General features: G+C 48.3%; 1 protein-coding gene across 2 annotated transcripts in view; it reads left to right on the forward strand.

Annotated features, from left to right (window-relative positions):
• The first annotated feature begins 2,200 nt into the window (after nt 1-2,200).
• TFCP2L1 (transcription factor CP2 like 1) overlaps nt 2,201-12,866 on the forward strand; it is a 50,978-nt gene continuing 40,312 nt past the window's right edge. Inside the window, exons 1-2 of one of the 2 annotated variants that reach the window (XM_050917096.1) lie at nt 2,201-2,293; nt 8,555-8,706. In XM_050917096.1, coding sequence (XP_050773053.1) covers nt 2,232-2,293; nt 8,555-8,706 — 214 coding nt within the window. In that variant the 5' untranslated portion in view covers nt 2,201-2,231. Of the gene's footprint in view, nt 2,294-8,554; nt 8,707-12,866 lie in introns of those variants that run through there. The other variant, XM_050917097.1, reaches the window with a different exon arrangement.

The following is a 12,866-nucleotide window of genomic DNA, read 5'->3' on the forward strand; positions in this document are numbered from 1 at the left end:
TCAGCTCCTGTTCTGTAAAATGGGGATAAATTTCCCACCAAGCAAAAGTGAGGGTCTAGTGTACTAGACAGGCCACATACCATAGGCCAGAGATGCAGTTACAATAATCCGATGACCTTAAATAATAGAACAGATACATTAAAATAAACTTGAATGGTTATCGCGTGTCCACACATCTAACCCTCACTGAAATCAATGGGAGTTGCTGGCATGACCCCAGGGCATGATGGGAAGAGAGCTGCTTTTAAAAAAATATCTGAAGCACATACTGTTCCTCAGACTATAAACGGTCTGTGGTGAAAGATACTTGACAGTCTCCCTTTAAATCTATGAGTGATCCTATGGTTTTAAAAGGCACACCTTTTATTTTATGTAAACAAATACAACCATTTACATACAGCTGTTGCTTATGCTAGCACCGGCTACCTGGCTTTTAGTGTGTATACTTTATTTTTGGAGAACCATCAATGGTATATAGGTGGTAACATAGGCCAAGCCCCAAGCACCTCTGGTGCTATTTAATAAAGAACGTTTTTTTACGGAGCATGTCATTTACAATCATAATACCCAGGACCGGCTCCAGGGTTCTTGCCGCCCCAAGCAGCAAAAAGAAAAAAAAAGCTGGGATCGCAACCTGCAGCTCTACCGCTGCCGCTTCAGTCTTCGGTGGCAATTCGGCGGCAGGTCCTGCGCTCCGAGAGGGACTGAGGGACCCGCCACCGAATTGCTGCCACAGATCCTGACGTGCCACCCCTCACCGTTGGCCGCTCCAAGCAGCTGCTTGCTGAGCTGGTGCCTGGAGCTGGCCCTGATAATACCTTACATACACACAACGCCCTTCATCACAAAGAATCCCTGAGGGCTTTACTATATACCTAGCACACAGTGCCATTTAAATGCAGTTGCCTGTGGGGTGGCCCATGATAGCCAAAGACAGTAAACATCACAAAAACACTGGGAGGAGAAATTCTGGGACAAACTCACTCACATAAAGGACCATTGTGTAAAAAGAGTGGATTTAAACCTTCTAGTGCCAGGAAGTCAGTCTACGGGGCCGATTCTCTTCCCTGGAGCAGCTGGATGTCAGGGGGTTGGAGCTGGTTAGAACAGCCCCAGATGCTCTAACTTACATTAGCTGGTTATGGTCCTCTGAAGACCACACAAGAGCTGGGGGTAGCTGGAGTGCACTGTGCTCCTGCCACTCACCATCCCTGGCCCTTTGCTGGGGCTGCAGAATGCATAGTGTAGGAGCGGGTGCCGGCTGTACCCCAACTAGGGGCACCCACACACCAGAGAAGGCCCTAGCAGAGGACTTGTGGGAGGCTCCTGCTCGCTTGGTGCTGCTTGTTTCTCGGTGCAAAGGGAGTGGCTCTGCACTTGTGTGTGGATGGATGCACGTGCACTCACAGTCATTTGGAAGGGAAAACCAAGCCCTGGGTGACATGGGCAGGTGAGGGGTTAACCTACTGCCTGGACTGAAGTGCCAGACAGTGAGCCACAGGGAGAGGGGAGGGACACAGACACCCCACAGGGCTCCTCCTGGAAACCCAACTGCTGCCAAAGGCAAATGCGGAGGACTCAGAGGCTGTTCTCCACAGAGATGCCTCTAGTCCAGCACCTTTGGGAGCTTAAGACATGGACAGTTTAATCCTCTCTGCAGTGTCTATGGGATTGGGTCACCAACCTGTCCCCCTCCTTCCTGGGACACCTATGGGATTGGGAGCTCTGCCCCTTCTCCCCAGGGCACCTATGGGATTGGCTGCCCTGCCCCCCTTCTCTGGGGAACCTATGGGATTGGCTTCCCTGCCCCCCTTCTCTGGGGAACCTATGGGATTGACTGCCCTGCCCCCCTTCTCGGGGTCACTTGTGGGATTGGCTGCCCTGCCCCTCTTCTCTGGGGCACCTATGGGATTGTGTGTCCTGCCCCCCCTTCTCTTGGGAACGTTTGGGTGCCCTGCCCCTCTACTGTGGGCCACCTATAGGATTAGTTGTCCTGCCCTTTCCCCAGGGAAACGCCGCTGTACATTCACCTGCACGCCCCGCCCGCCGCGCCAGGCCCGGGGGGAGCCGCCCGGGCCGGGCCGCGGAGAGGAGGAGCAGGGGGAGGGCCCGGCTAACTAGCAGGCTGCGAGGCTGGGCAATAAAAGCGCAGGTAGCCGCGCGGGCGGCCGCGGTCTGGAGCGGTGCGCGCTGTGCCAGGCTGGGCGCCTGGCTGCCCCGGGCTCCCCAAGATGCTGTTCTGGCACACGCAGCCCGAGCACTACAACCAGCACTCCACCGGCAGCTACCTGCGGTGAGTCCGGCGCCCTGCCCGGGTGCAGCTCCGGGCGCTGCGCTGGGTGCTCACCGGCAGGGCAGCTGCCCTAGGGGCAGAGAGAAGCCGGGGGAGAAGGGGAGCGCATCGGGGAAGGGTGGGCGCTGGCGCGCTCCAGGCGCATTGGAGAGCCCGGTGCCCTTTGCCTGGGGCAGCGTGGGGCGAGGGGCAGGCTGCCCCACAGCACGTTCCGGCTGGGGGGCGCTCAGGCGTAGCGGGGGCTATAGGATGGGGCGCCCCCCCCCGCTGTGTTTCTGCTGCGTTGTGCTGGGGGCCCCGCGTCCCATTCTCGCCAGCCTGTCACCCAGCTGGCGCTTCCTCACTGCCCTGCAGCGCCGCGTGTGCCGCTGGCTCTTGGCGCGGCCAGCATCCATCCCAGCGCACGTTGTCTAGAGAAAAATCCCCTCGGCGAGGGCGAGGGGCAGAGGTATTGGCGTGCAAAGCTACACCGCGTGGATCTCCTTTGGCTGGTGTAGATCCGGAGGAACGTCACTCGGGTTACATTGGTGTGAAACCAGTATAATCCGAATAAATGAGAGGCCAATCTGCCCGTAAACTTCCCGGGTTGTTGCTTTTACTTTGAGCTGTCTTGTGCTGTTTCCAGGTGAAATCCACTTCCTAGTAAGCTTTCTTCTTTTTGGGTTCCCTTGGAAACGGTCCCACCTTTTCTGCCTGTAACTATGAACAGGCTTAAGGAATTTGTGTAGCCTTGGCTTTGAGTCATAGAAAGCTAAATTGGGGGTGAGGGCTGGGATCTCCCCACTTCTTGCCAGAGCTGGCAGTTAAATCGCTTCAGAGGGTCTTTATTAGACACGATTGGTTTTTGAACTTTGGACGAGTGCCCTTGAGGGTTGCCGCCTTCTGCAGAGATTTAACAAGAGCATTTCAAAGGGAGACGTTACAACTCTCTGCAAAGCACTGTCAAGTGGCTGTAGAAAATACTGCACTGGAAATTCGGAAGACTTCAGATTTTCTCAGGATAAGATGTTTCTGTTTTTCTTTTTGGAGGATGGCTAACTGGCTCCAGCGTCTGGCTGGGAGCTTGTCCAAACCAGTTATATCCTGTCTTGTTTTCACACGGGTCACACTGAATTAAATTGCTAATTTAAACACAGGGGCAGTTAAACAATATAGGCTGCAGCATGTCGATATATGTCGAAGAACCCCGTATTTGCACCCCTCTAATAGACAACTGGGAATTTCATTTTTGACTTTGCTGAATGTTTATGAAAATTGTTTCAAATATATAAGGGAAGACTTTCAGCTGGTGGGAAATGGCACAGGTCAGTGGAACTGGATAACTACTGATTTACACCAGCAGAGAGTCTGGTTCACAACCAAATGGCTTGTCATTTTCAAAGCCTATCTCTGTGTAATCGCTGTCTCTGAGAACATCCAGCTTGCCCATTTAAGCACTCAAGCCTGGTAATATCTTCCTTTAGGCTGCTAGACATGCATTCTTGAACTCTAGTCCCTATATGTATAGGATGCTTTAAGTACAAAATCCCTCGTTCTCCAGTGGAACGGTATTCAAATTGTGAACTTCCCCCCCTTCTCTTACATAGAGGCCACTTTTTCATTGCCATGAAGGTCTAGTGTCTTAAACTGTCTACATGACATGTTCTCGCCCCCCGAAGTATGTGTATTAATAACTTAAATGGGGCTGTCGCCCAGCTCCCTCCATGTGGAGCTGGTAAATGGGTGAAGCAGGCTGCAACAACCCAAGGGTTGGTACAGTGTGCAGGCTGCCTTGGCTGTTAGGGAACATGGAGAGCATGCCATTCACTCCTAGTACAGTGCTGGGTGATGGTATACAACTCGAAGACTTCGGATGCCTCCTAACGCTGTTCAATAAAACCCCCAGTTTGCACTGGAACATTTGAAGACACCTGTTTTCGGTGAGGGCTACTTTTCTGCCAAACTTGTTGAGGCTTGTCTAGACTAGGAAAAGGTGCACAGACAACTACACGGATGTAGGGTGACCAGATAGCAAGTGTGAAAAATTGGGACGGGGGTGGGAGGTAATAGGACACTATAAGAAAAAGTCCCAAATATTGGAACTGTCCCTATAAAATCAGGACATCTGGTCATCCTATATGGATGTATCTATACCACCAGTGCAATCTCTGAGGCAGAAACACTGCGGCTGTGCAAAAGAGTCTTGTGTGAGGTACTCTGGTAGACAATCAAAGTACATCAGCCCAATGCCTCTTTTACCCCAGTGCTACCCATCTGCGCTGGGGGTGTATTTTGGTGTAAGTATGATGCTACCAAAAATCCCAGTACAAGCAGGACCTGAAGTGGGGTCTACACTAGGAGATGGAGTGCTTTACTGGTCTAGGAATACTTTCCAGCAAAGCCTTCCTAGAGTGGATTCAGCTGTCTCCGTCAAAAAAGACTAGAGTAAAATCATGCCCTGTGAGTGAAGCAAGCTATACTGGTAAAAATGTAGAGCTGCCTGCACTAAGGACTTCTGCTGGTGTGCTGTTCATATCGCTAACGGCCAACTATATGCACAGAAGTCTCTAGTGTAGACTGGCCTTAAAATTGGGGGGTTTTTTTTGGAGTGGGGCGGGGAGAATCTTGATTCTTCCTCATGGGAACAGTGTTTATTTGTTTCACTCTCCTTATTCTCCCAATGGTGGAATCAGTTCAACAAACTCCTTGCCTGCACCTCCAAAATATATATATATATGGTAAGTGCATTTGACCTCAGGCAGAGACCAGTCCTGGAAAACTTTAGCCGAAAAGTTCTGTGTGAAATAAGATGGGAACTGTTATGGAGCCTCATTATGGAAAAAACTGCTTTCCAAAATGGTAGATAGGACAGCACTTCACAATCTTTGTTCAGTTCTGTTTGCTATGCCTGAATTTATATACCTGCCACGTATATGATCTCAGTCCTTGACCGGCTGCTAAAACCTTGTCTCTTTGCCAGACTCTTGATACACTATGTGCCAAATACCGTAAAGTAAAATGTTGTTTGTGGGTCTGATCATAAGCACCTTCTAGTTAGTGGGTTTTGGATTAGGCCCTGTGAGAATAAAAATTCTGTTTACTTCTATACAATAGTACTTTTTTGTGCAGTTTCCCAATTGTTTTTTATGATTAGACTTTCCACTAACCTTTCAGATGAAATTAAGAGTCCTTGAATGCTTGTGGTCACTAACCATCCTATAGCACTCTTTGCAAGTTTAGAGGAATTAAATTGGACTATGATATATGGAATGTACTGTAGCCACTTGACTTCTGCCTCCCTACATTTACCCGTGTCATTTCAGCCACATAAGGAATGTATCATTTGCCCAAAGTTGTTAATTATAGACCCACTGGCTGTTTGCATTTGCAGAATCGGGCTCTTGGATTGTAGAGCCTTTGAACAGGGACCATGTGTTATATTTTCTGTAAAGCAATGTGCATCCTCATGGCATTGTGTAGATAGTGCATGAATAAGTGTTCCTGGGCAGCAGAGGTGACTGCATTTCAATTGAGAATGATTCCTATATATGAGTGTGGAAAGCATTATGAGGCCCCTGTAGACGAAATAATGTTTTCAAAATTAATCTGTAGGCATTTGGATCTTCTTTACTGTAATAAGTCGTCATATAGGAAAAAGTTGGTGTTTCAGTTAGATAAGAATTGTGATAGTGTCTAATACTAGTGAAACGAATGGGGCTGGACTTTTTCATGGTGGCTATAGATGAGAAAACTCCTGACTCTCCCCACACTTTGCTTGATCTGCTCTATAGCTTTTTCTCCATAAATAGGAGTGACTGTTTTTGAACCAGGAACTTTTGAGTCTTTACTGCAGAATACCATTTGATTTAATGGCCTGGAGAGAACTCCCCAAGGTTGTAGTGCTGAGAGTTAAACGCTAACAACAAGTGGATCATTAACCTGCATGGGCAGAGCAAACTCCTTAATGCTCTTACTGCGCGAGCATGTCAGCGCTCCTTTCCATGTGTCTAGACAGTTATATGCACAAACAAGCATCAAAAAATAAGCATTAATGCAATGGATGCAGCTGCTGCCTCAATAACTTGAAAGTCAAGAGGTTTCATGTGCCCGGTGGAGACAAGAGGTGGCTGTAAAGATTTCTGCTCTGAGCCAGGAGGTGGTCGGGTTAGGCTTTAGTAGTCTTACAAACAGTACAGAATGAACAGAAGTAGGGTTCTGTGTTAGTCTTCCCAGCTTCTCTGATGTGATTCTTCTTACTTAGGCATAGTGAGATAAGGCTGCTAACACTGGGATCTGTTTTCATAGGGTATGTCTACACTACAGCTGGGAGAGAACCCCTCAGCCTGGGTGGGGATGCTTGAGTTAGCATGCTAAAAGTAGCAGCCTGGGTTAGCTGTTGAGTCTAAAGCTGCTTGACCCCCTATGTCTGAGCTTGGGTGATTAGACTGCACCTGTGCCTTACTGCATCCGCACTACTATTTTCCGGGCGCGTCTGTTGACGGTGCTGGGAAGCATGCCCTCAGCTGCAGTGTAGGGATGCCCTTGCTGGTCATGCTTTGGGCTTTCTGAATGCGTATGAGCTTTGTTTTGTTCTCCGACCGCGTCAAGATTGATTTCATTGAAGTCGGTAGAGTTATGCCAGCATGGAACTTGGAAAGGATGTCAGATTTGAGTCCACGGGAGTTGTGCAGATGCATCTGAGGGCAGAACCTGACCCTATACTGTGCACAGCTCAAACTCTAAAGGCTTTTAAATTAGAATATGAGAGGGGCCTAGGCCAAATGGCTGGATCTGATCTATTTTGGAGAAGCTGTGATATCTGGATCCATCCTGGTGACTGGTGACTCTGATGGGCTAGAACAAAACCCCGGACCAAGCCACAATGTGTTGAGCTGAACTCCAAGGCTGAGCACTATCTTCTGGTGCAAATGGTACATACAGAAGCATGTTATTCAATATGGGCCAAATCCTGAAGCTATTTAACATGGTAGCATGAAGCATCCACATCCCAACAGGCCATATAAACTGGCTGTACGTCAGAGTGACTGTGGATTGCTGTGGAAGAAAGCTTGTTCCCAACACCCTACGACTGTATTGCTTAACTCTGGCCAGGCCTCCCCCAGCCTCCACACCCTTTATCCTGAGATGCCCTGACCAGCCCTGAGTTGTTAGTCGGTCACACCAATTGTTGGGTGGGGCAGGCTGAATTTTGAGGGAGTGACAAGCAGAGGGTGAGCTGATTGGCTTTGGGAGGATGGGATCAGTTTATAGGGAGTCTCTCTACATTGTAGGAGGGAGAGACATGGTTTTGTGGCGGCATGGGAAGAGTTAGAGGAAGGGCATAGATTGATGGGGCGAAGGCTTTTTTCTGTGAGGAGCAAATGGATGGGATTAGTAGGCACAAGGGAGGATGCCTTACTTTTGAGAGACGGGGCTGTGGCTTTGTGCTGAATTAATCAAGCAATCCTTGATGGGTAGATAGCAAGTTCCGCTTAAAAAAAAAAAAATCACATCTCAATGTTCTTACTAGAGTGCATCCAGGACTTGCTTTTACTTTCTCTGATTTTTTTTTTCAGGCTTTTGGATGTAAACCCCAAAACTTTCTTCAAAAGGCTTTTCGCTTTTGTTGCAATGTTACTTTTCATCATTACACCTACTTCCCGCCATCGCTCCCCTGGTACAAAACTCACTTCTCAACCAGCTCTAGTTTTTACCAACTCAAGTAATTCTTGAGGACCTTCCACTGTACTGATGCTATGTGCTAAAGTGTGCCTGGTACTAACTTACTGAACAGGGGGACTCCACGCACTGTTACACTGCGCAAGCCAAACTCTTTGTACCCTAAGAGGAAATAGCTGCACTAGACCTGGAAGGTGTAAATTCCAGATTGAGGAGACATACCTGTGCTAGCTCTAATTTAGCTAGTGGTCTAAACATAGAAGTGTAGCCACAGTGGGGCTGGGGGGTGGGGAGACTAGCTACCATGGTCATAGGTATGTAATGGGGACTGCTATCCCCTTCTACAGCTCACCATGTCACAGCTATACTTCTATTTTTAGCACACAAGCTCGATCAGAACTAGCTCTTATGTCTACCCAGAGTTGTAATTCACACCTTCCAGCTCCAGTGTGTATAACTCATTGTGCATGAGAAGTCCGCTCCATCTCATCTGCTCTGTTGGATCATCACCCACAAGCCCAGAGTGAGAGAATTTCACATTTGGATTCTTGCCTTGTGTTCCTCTAGGTTGCTGTAAGTAAACGTGTTTATTCTATGTTTCAGTGATGTCCTTGCACTGCCGATCTTCAAACAGGAGGAGCCCCAGCTGTCTCCTGAGAGTGACACCAAACTGCCTCCATTTCAGTATGTTCTCTGCACAGCCACATCCCCTGCTGTAAAGCTGCATGAAGAAACCCTTACCTATCTCAACCAAGGTAAGAAACTAAAGGAAGGAATATCTCTTGGAAATGGCTCATGATAAAACAATTGAATTATGCTCTTTTGGTTTGCTGGGGGAGGGTGGAAGGGACTTTGAATGATGCTCCTGTGTTGTTCCATGAAGAGTGTGACCTCACTCATGCTGGCCCTATCTCATCACAGTGGTGGAATGTCATTGCTCCATGCTTCTGTAGATGACAAAGCTACGCCTCTAACTTGGCAGCTTAATGAGCTACAGTTTAGCAAGGTTCCGTATTGCCTACATTGTAGGCTGACTTCGGCTCCCAGATGAACGCACGCATGCACCTCCAGAGCAGGAGCAAACCAGAGCGGGAGAGGTTATGCTGCTCAATATCTGACGTGATCAAAGGGAGGGTAAAAGAACTGGTGAATCTTTCTGTGAAAAGATCTTCCAGACATGGAGGGCCTGGGGATCCTTTACCAAAATAACGTCTCTGCCTGCAAAATACCCAAGCCCATTTCAAACTGCTCTCTCCTCTAACTCAGCCTTATCCTCAGAGAAGGGTGGAGATGCTAATTTGCAGCTCTTCCCCAGGCTCTGCAGACAGAGGCTAAAGAGAGCTCCTGGCTAACCATCAGGTTTCCGTGAATGGGGCAGTCTAAAGTTCCCTTTGTAAAGTTGAGACGGATCATGTTTGAACATCTCCAGATAAATTCCATTGTGTCTTTTGGGCTTTGTTCCCTGTTGTCTGTCAACAGCTTTGAAAATGGGGCATCTCCTGCCCCATGTTTGTAAGAGACAAAGGGCTTGGCTACATGAGGACTCTCAGGAAGACTAAGGCAAATCCAGTTAAAGGCCTGGAGTCCATGCATGTAAGTTAAAGTGCATCAGAACCACCACGTGGATGCTTTTACTCAGGAGTAAAGTGATCTTCATTTGCTGTAATTTAATCTTTGGATTTTTTTGAACAAAGCTGGAAATAGGAGTGTATGGAGGACGATTAAGTTAGAGAGCATCCACATGGGGTGTTTAACACACCAGTGCCAGGGCATTGACTTCATACCATTCATTACTGATTTGCCTGAGCTCTCCTGAGGCTTGGTCTACGCTGGGGGATCAATCTAAGTTACGCAACTTCACCTATGTGAATAATATACTTAGATCTACTTACTGCAGTATCTTCACTGCGGTAGGTCTACTGCTAATGCTTCCCCATTGACTCCGCCTCTCCAGAGTACAGGAGTTGATGGGACAGCGCTTGGCAGTCCATTATCGTGTCTTCACTAGATGCGATAAATTGACCCCTGCTGGATCGATTGTTCTGGAAGTAAGTGTAGACATGCCCTGAGTATCACCATGTAGACCTGGCCAAGGAGCCAACTTCTGCCCTTGTTATAATAGGGAAATCAACAGGCTTGCACTGTGTGACAGGTGCACAGACTGGGGTTTTCATAAGTACTCTGCTTTGGCCTAATTCTGCTCCCATGGAAATGGATGGGACTCTTAGCAATGACTTCATGGAAGCAGAGTTAGGCCGGTGTTGAGCATTTCTGACAATCCCACCTAGAATGGATTTGCCTAAAGGAGTAGGGGAAGGTCCAGTTTTGGCCTTGTTTCTAGTGGGTCACAAGCAAGCTGGCTGCAGCTGTGGCTAGCTAGATTGAACTACAATGCAGAAGAGCATGACTAGAATAGAATGAAAGTTTGTCAATATAATTCTAAAAAAAACCCCAACAATGCTATAAGTGCAGAATCCTGCTCTGTCTTCAGCATGTGTATACTGCAGTTAAACAGCCCTCCGAGTCAGCTGGCACAGGCCAGCCAGAGGTGTCTGATTGTAGGTGGACATACCCAAAATGACTAGAACGTTGCCTTGAAATCAAGGTCTGTGCACTACTTAAGTGGTTGGATCTGTGGATGCAGATGAATTTCACCCATGTGTGCACCTGCTTGAAGCTAAGTTGCCCCACTCCAGCGGGTGGTCTCTTGGGATATATTTGCAGCCAGCTCTGCTTTGCACTCCACACCCTGCCCCTCCCAATAGGAAGGTGAGGATTTAGCCTTACTCTGCTAGGTAGGGCATGGCTTGGGAAAAGGTGCCAGAGCGCTCCTAGCATGTCTCTTGCTTTGATATAGACATGGCCTTTTCTGAGCAAGGGTGGGGAGAAGCAATTTTAAATTCCACCTTCCAATCAGATTTGGTACATTTTCTCTTGTGAGTGTCTAAGCAACGGTTTTGCACTAAGTTAAAAATAAATCCTAACTTGCCTTGTAGTCCCATGACAGAGTCCCTTTGAACTGGCAGATGATGAGGTCTAATTAAAATGAGCGCTTGTGTTTGTAAACTCCTAGAGAGGAGTATTTATAAATGTCTCCTTCCCATTCCCTGTGTGTCAAAAGTCTTGTGGGAGCATTGACCTCTCTAGAGTAGAAAAGTAGGACAGGCATCTGTTAATTTAAAAACAAAATTTAAAGTCTTTTAGTCTAAATACCATTTTGTTTTAAGGAGAAATGTCTTTCTCGATTGGAACTATTCCTGAGTCTTGAGCACCATAAAACTTCCACTTTGTGTTTAAAAATGCCTGATCTCTTCCCTTAGGCGCTCACAAACTAATGCCAGATATGACCCAATGAAGGAGATGGGTAGGGAGCGTGTGGAGGGGAGGGCATTTGTGGACCAGCTCAGGAAGGATGTTCCATGTGTAGGGCCAAGCTTGGAAGAAAGCTCAGGAGTCTGATATGGGGCCTTGAGGTTGGCATTATTAACTGAGTGAAGGAATAAGGAGGATCAGTAAGAGAGAATGGGCAGAACTAAGTCGTGCCTTTGAAGGTGATTAGAAATAATTTTGAACTTAGTGTAGTGAGGAAGGAGCCAGTAGAGGGAATTGAACGGGGCTGATATGGCCTGAAGAACTGGCTAGGAAGATCTTAGCCCCCTCCAGTCCATGCAGCCATTGCTAAGATGGTGGTTGGGGAGGCCACACAGGGAAAGGGTATATACCCTAGGGACAGATGACTAGGGTCGGGAAGAGTTTTTAGCTGTGCAGACAGAGAAAAGGTGAAATATTTTGGAGGAGGAGATGTGGACTAGATTCTCCTGGATGGGAGCAGCAGAGGGGATGGGGGGAAGAGGGGAGTTGAAGAGGACTCTGAGGTTATAAGAGGATCGTGTGTCCGGTGGGGAGGGTTTATGAAGGACATTGAGGCATTTAGTCTCAACTGTTGTATTAAGTTGACAAGAGGCCAAGCTCATTGGCAAAAGGTTGAAACTCTAGATTCTTGTTGGCTGCATTGGGAGACCCAGCCTACAGGTCAAATAACTGAATAGTCAGATCCACACAGTCTGCACTCCAATGACTGACTCCTTTCTCTTGTCTTTCGCAGTCTCCTCCCCTTCACTCTCTCATTCATTGTGAAATTGGAGCCAGAACCCTGCTAAAGTGGAACCATTTGGGGTCAACTGTTTTCAAACACTGTTGGAACTAGCCTAGTTTTTTTAAGTGTTTCAGTGCCTTTTGTGGATTGTCTTAAAAACCTTATTGAGCAGCAACTCTTCTACAAACTACCCCATTAGCAAGGTGTCTTGATACAGTTTGTATTCCGTGGTTTGTACCCACAGGGGGTGTGGATGCAAATCATCTAACAGCCGAGTTTGTATTCCAGTAGTGCTTAGAGGCCCCAACAAAGCTAAAGGTGCAAGGTCCTGTACAAACTTAATATGGCAGTCCCTGGCTCAAATATTTTTCAACATGGTGACCATCCTGAATGTGGAAAAAGGGCAAATAAAGGTGAGTTCAAGCAATTGTGCCAGCAGGAAGTAGTGCCAGGGCTGCCCGGAGGGGGGCAAGTGGGGAAATTTGCCCCGGGCTCCGCAGGGGCCCCCATGAGAATGGCTGAGGCTCCCTCCCCGGCCCCAGGCTGACCCGACCCCATCTCTGCCCATTTCCTGGAGCCTCAGCGCAATCAGCAGCGTCCCTGAACAGCTGCAGCGTGGCTCTGGTGCGGGGGCCTGAGCTCTGCTCGGTGTGGAGCTTGCAGCCGCGCCTCCTTACCACGCGGCTCTGAGAGGGGCAGAGCTCAGGCCCCCAGCCGGAGCCACGCTGCAGCTGTTCAGGGATGCTGCTGGATGCGCTGAGGCTCCGGGTGAGTGGGGAGCTGGGTGTAAGGGGCAGGAAGTTCCAGGGACAGTCAGGG

This window comes from Gopherus flavomarginatus, chromosome 10 (genome assembly GCF_025201925.1).
Source record: "Gopherus flavomarginatus isolate rGopFla2 chromosome 10, rGopFla2.mat.asm, whole genome shotgun sequence".
In the NCBI taxonomy this organism is placed as follows: domain Eukaryota; kingdom Metazoa; phylum Chordata; order Testudines; family Testudinidae; genus Gopherus; species Gopherus flavomarginatus.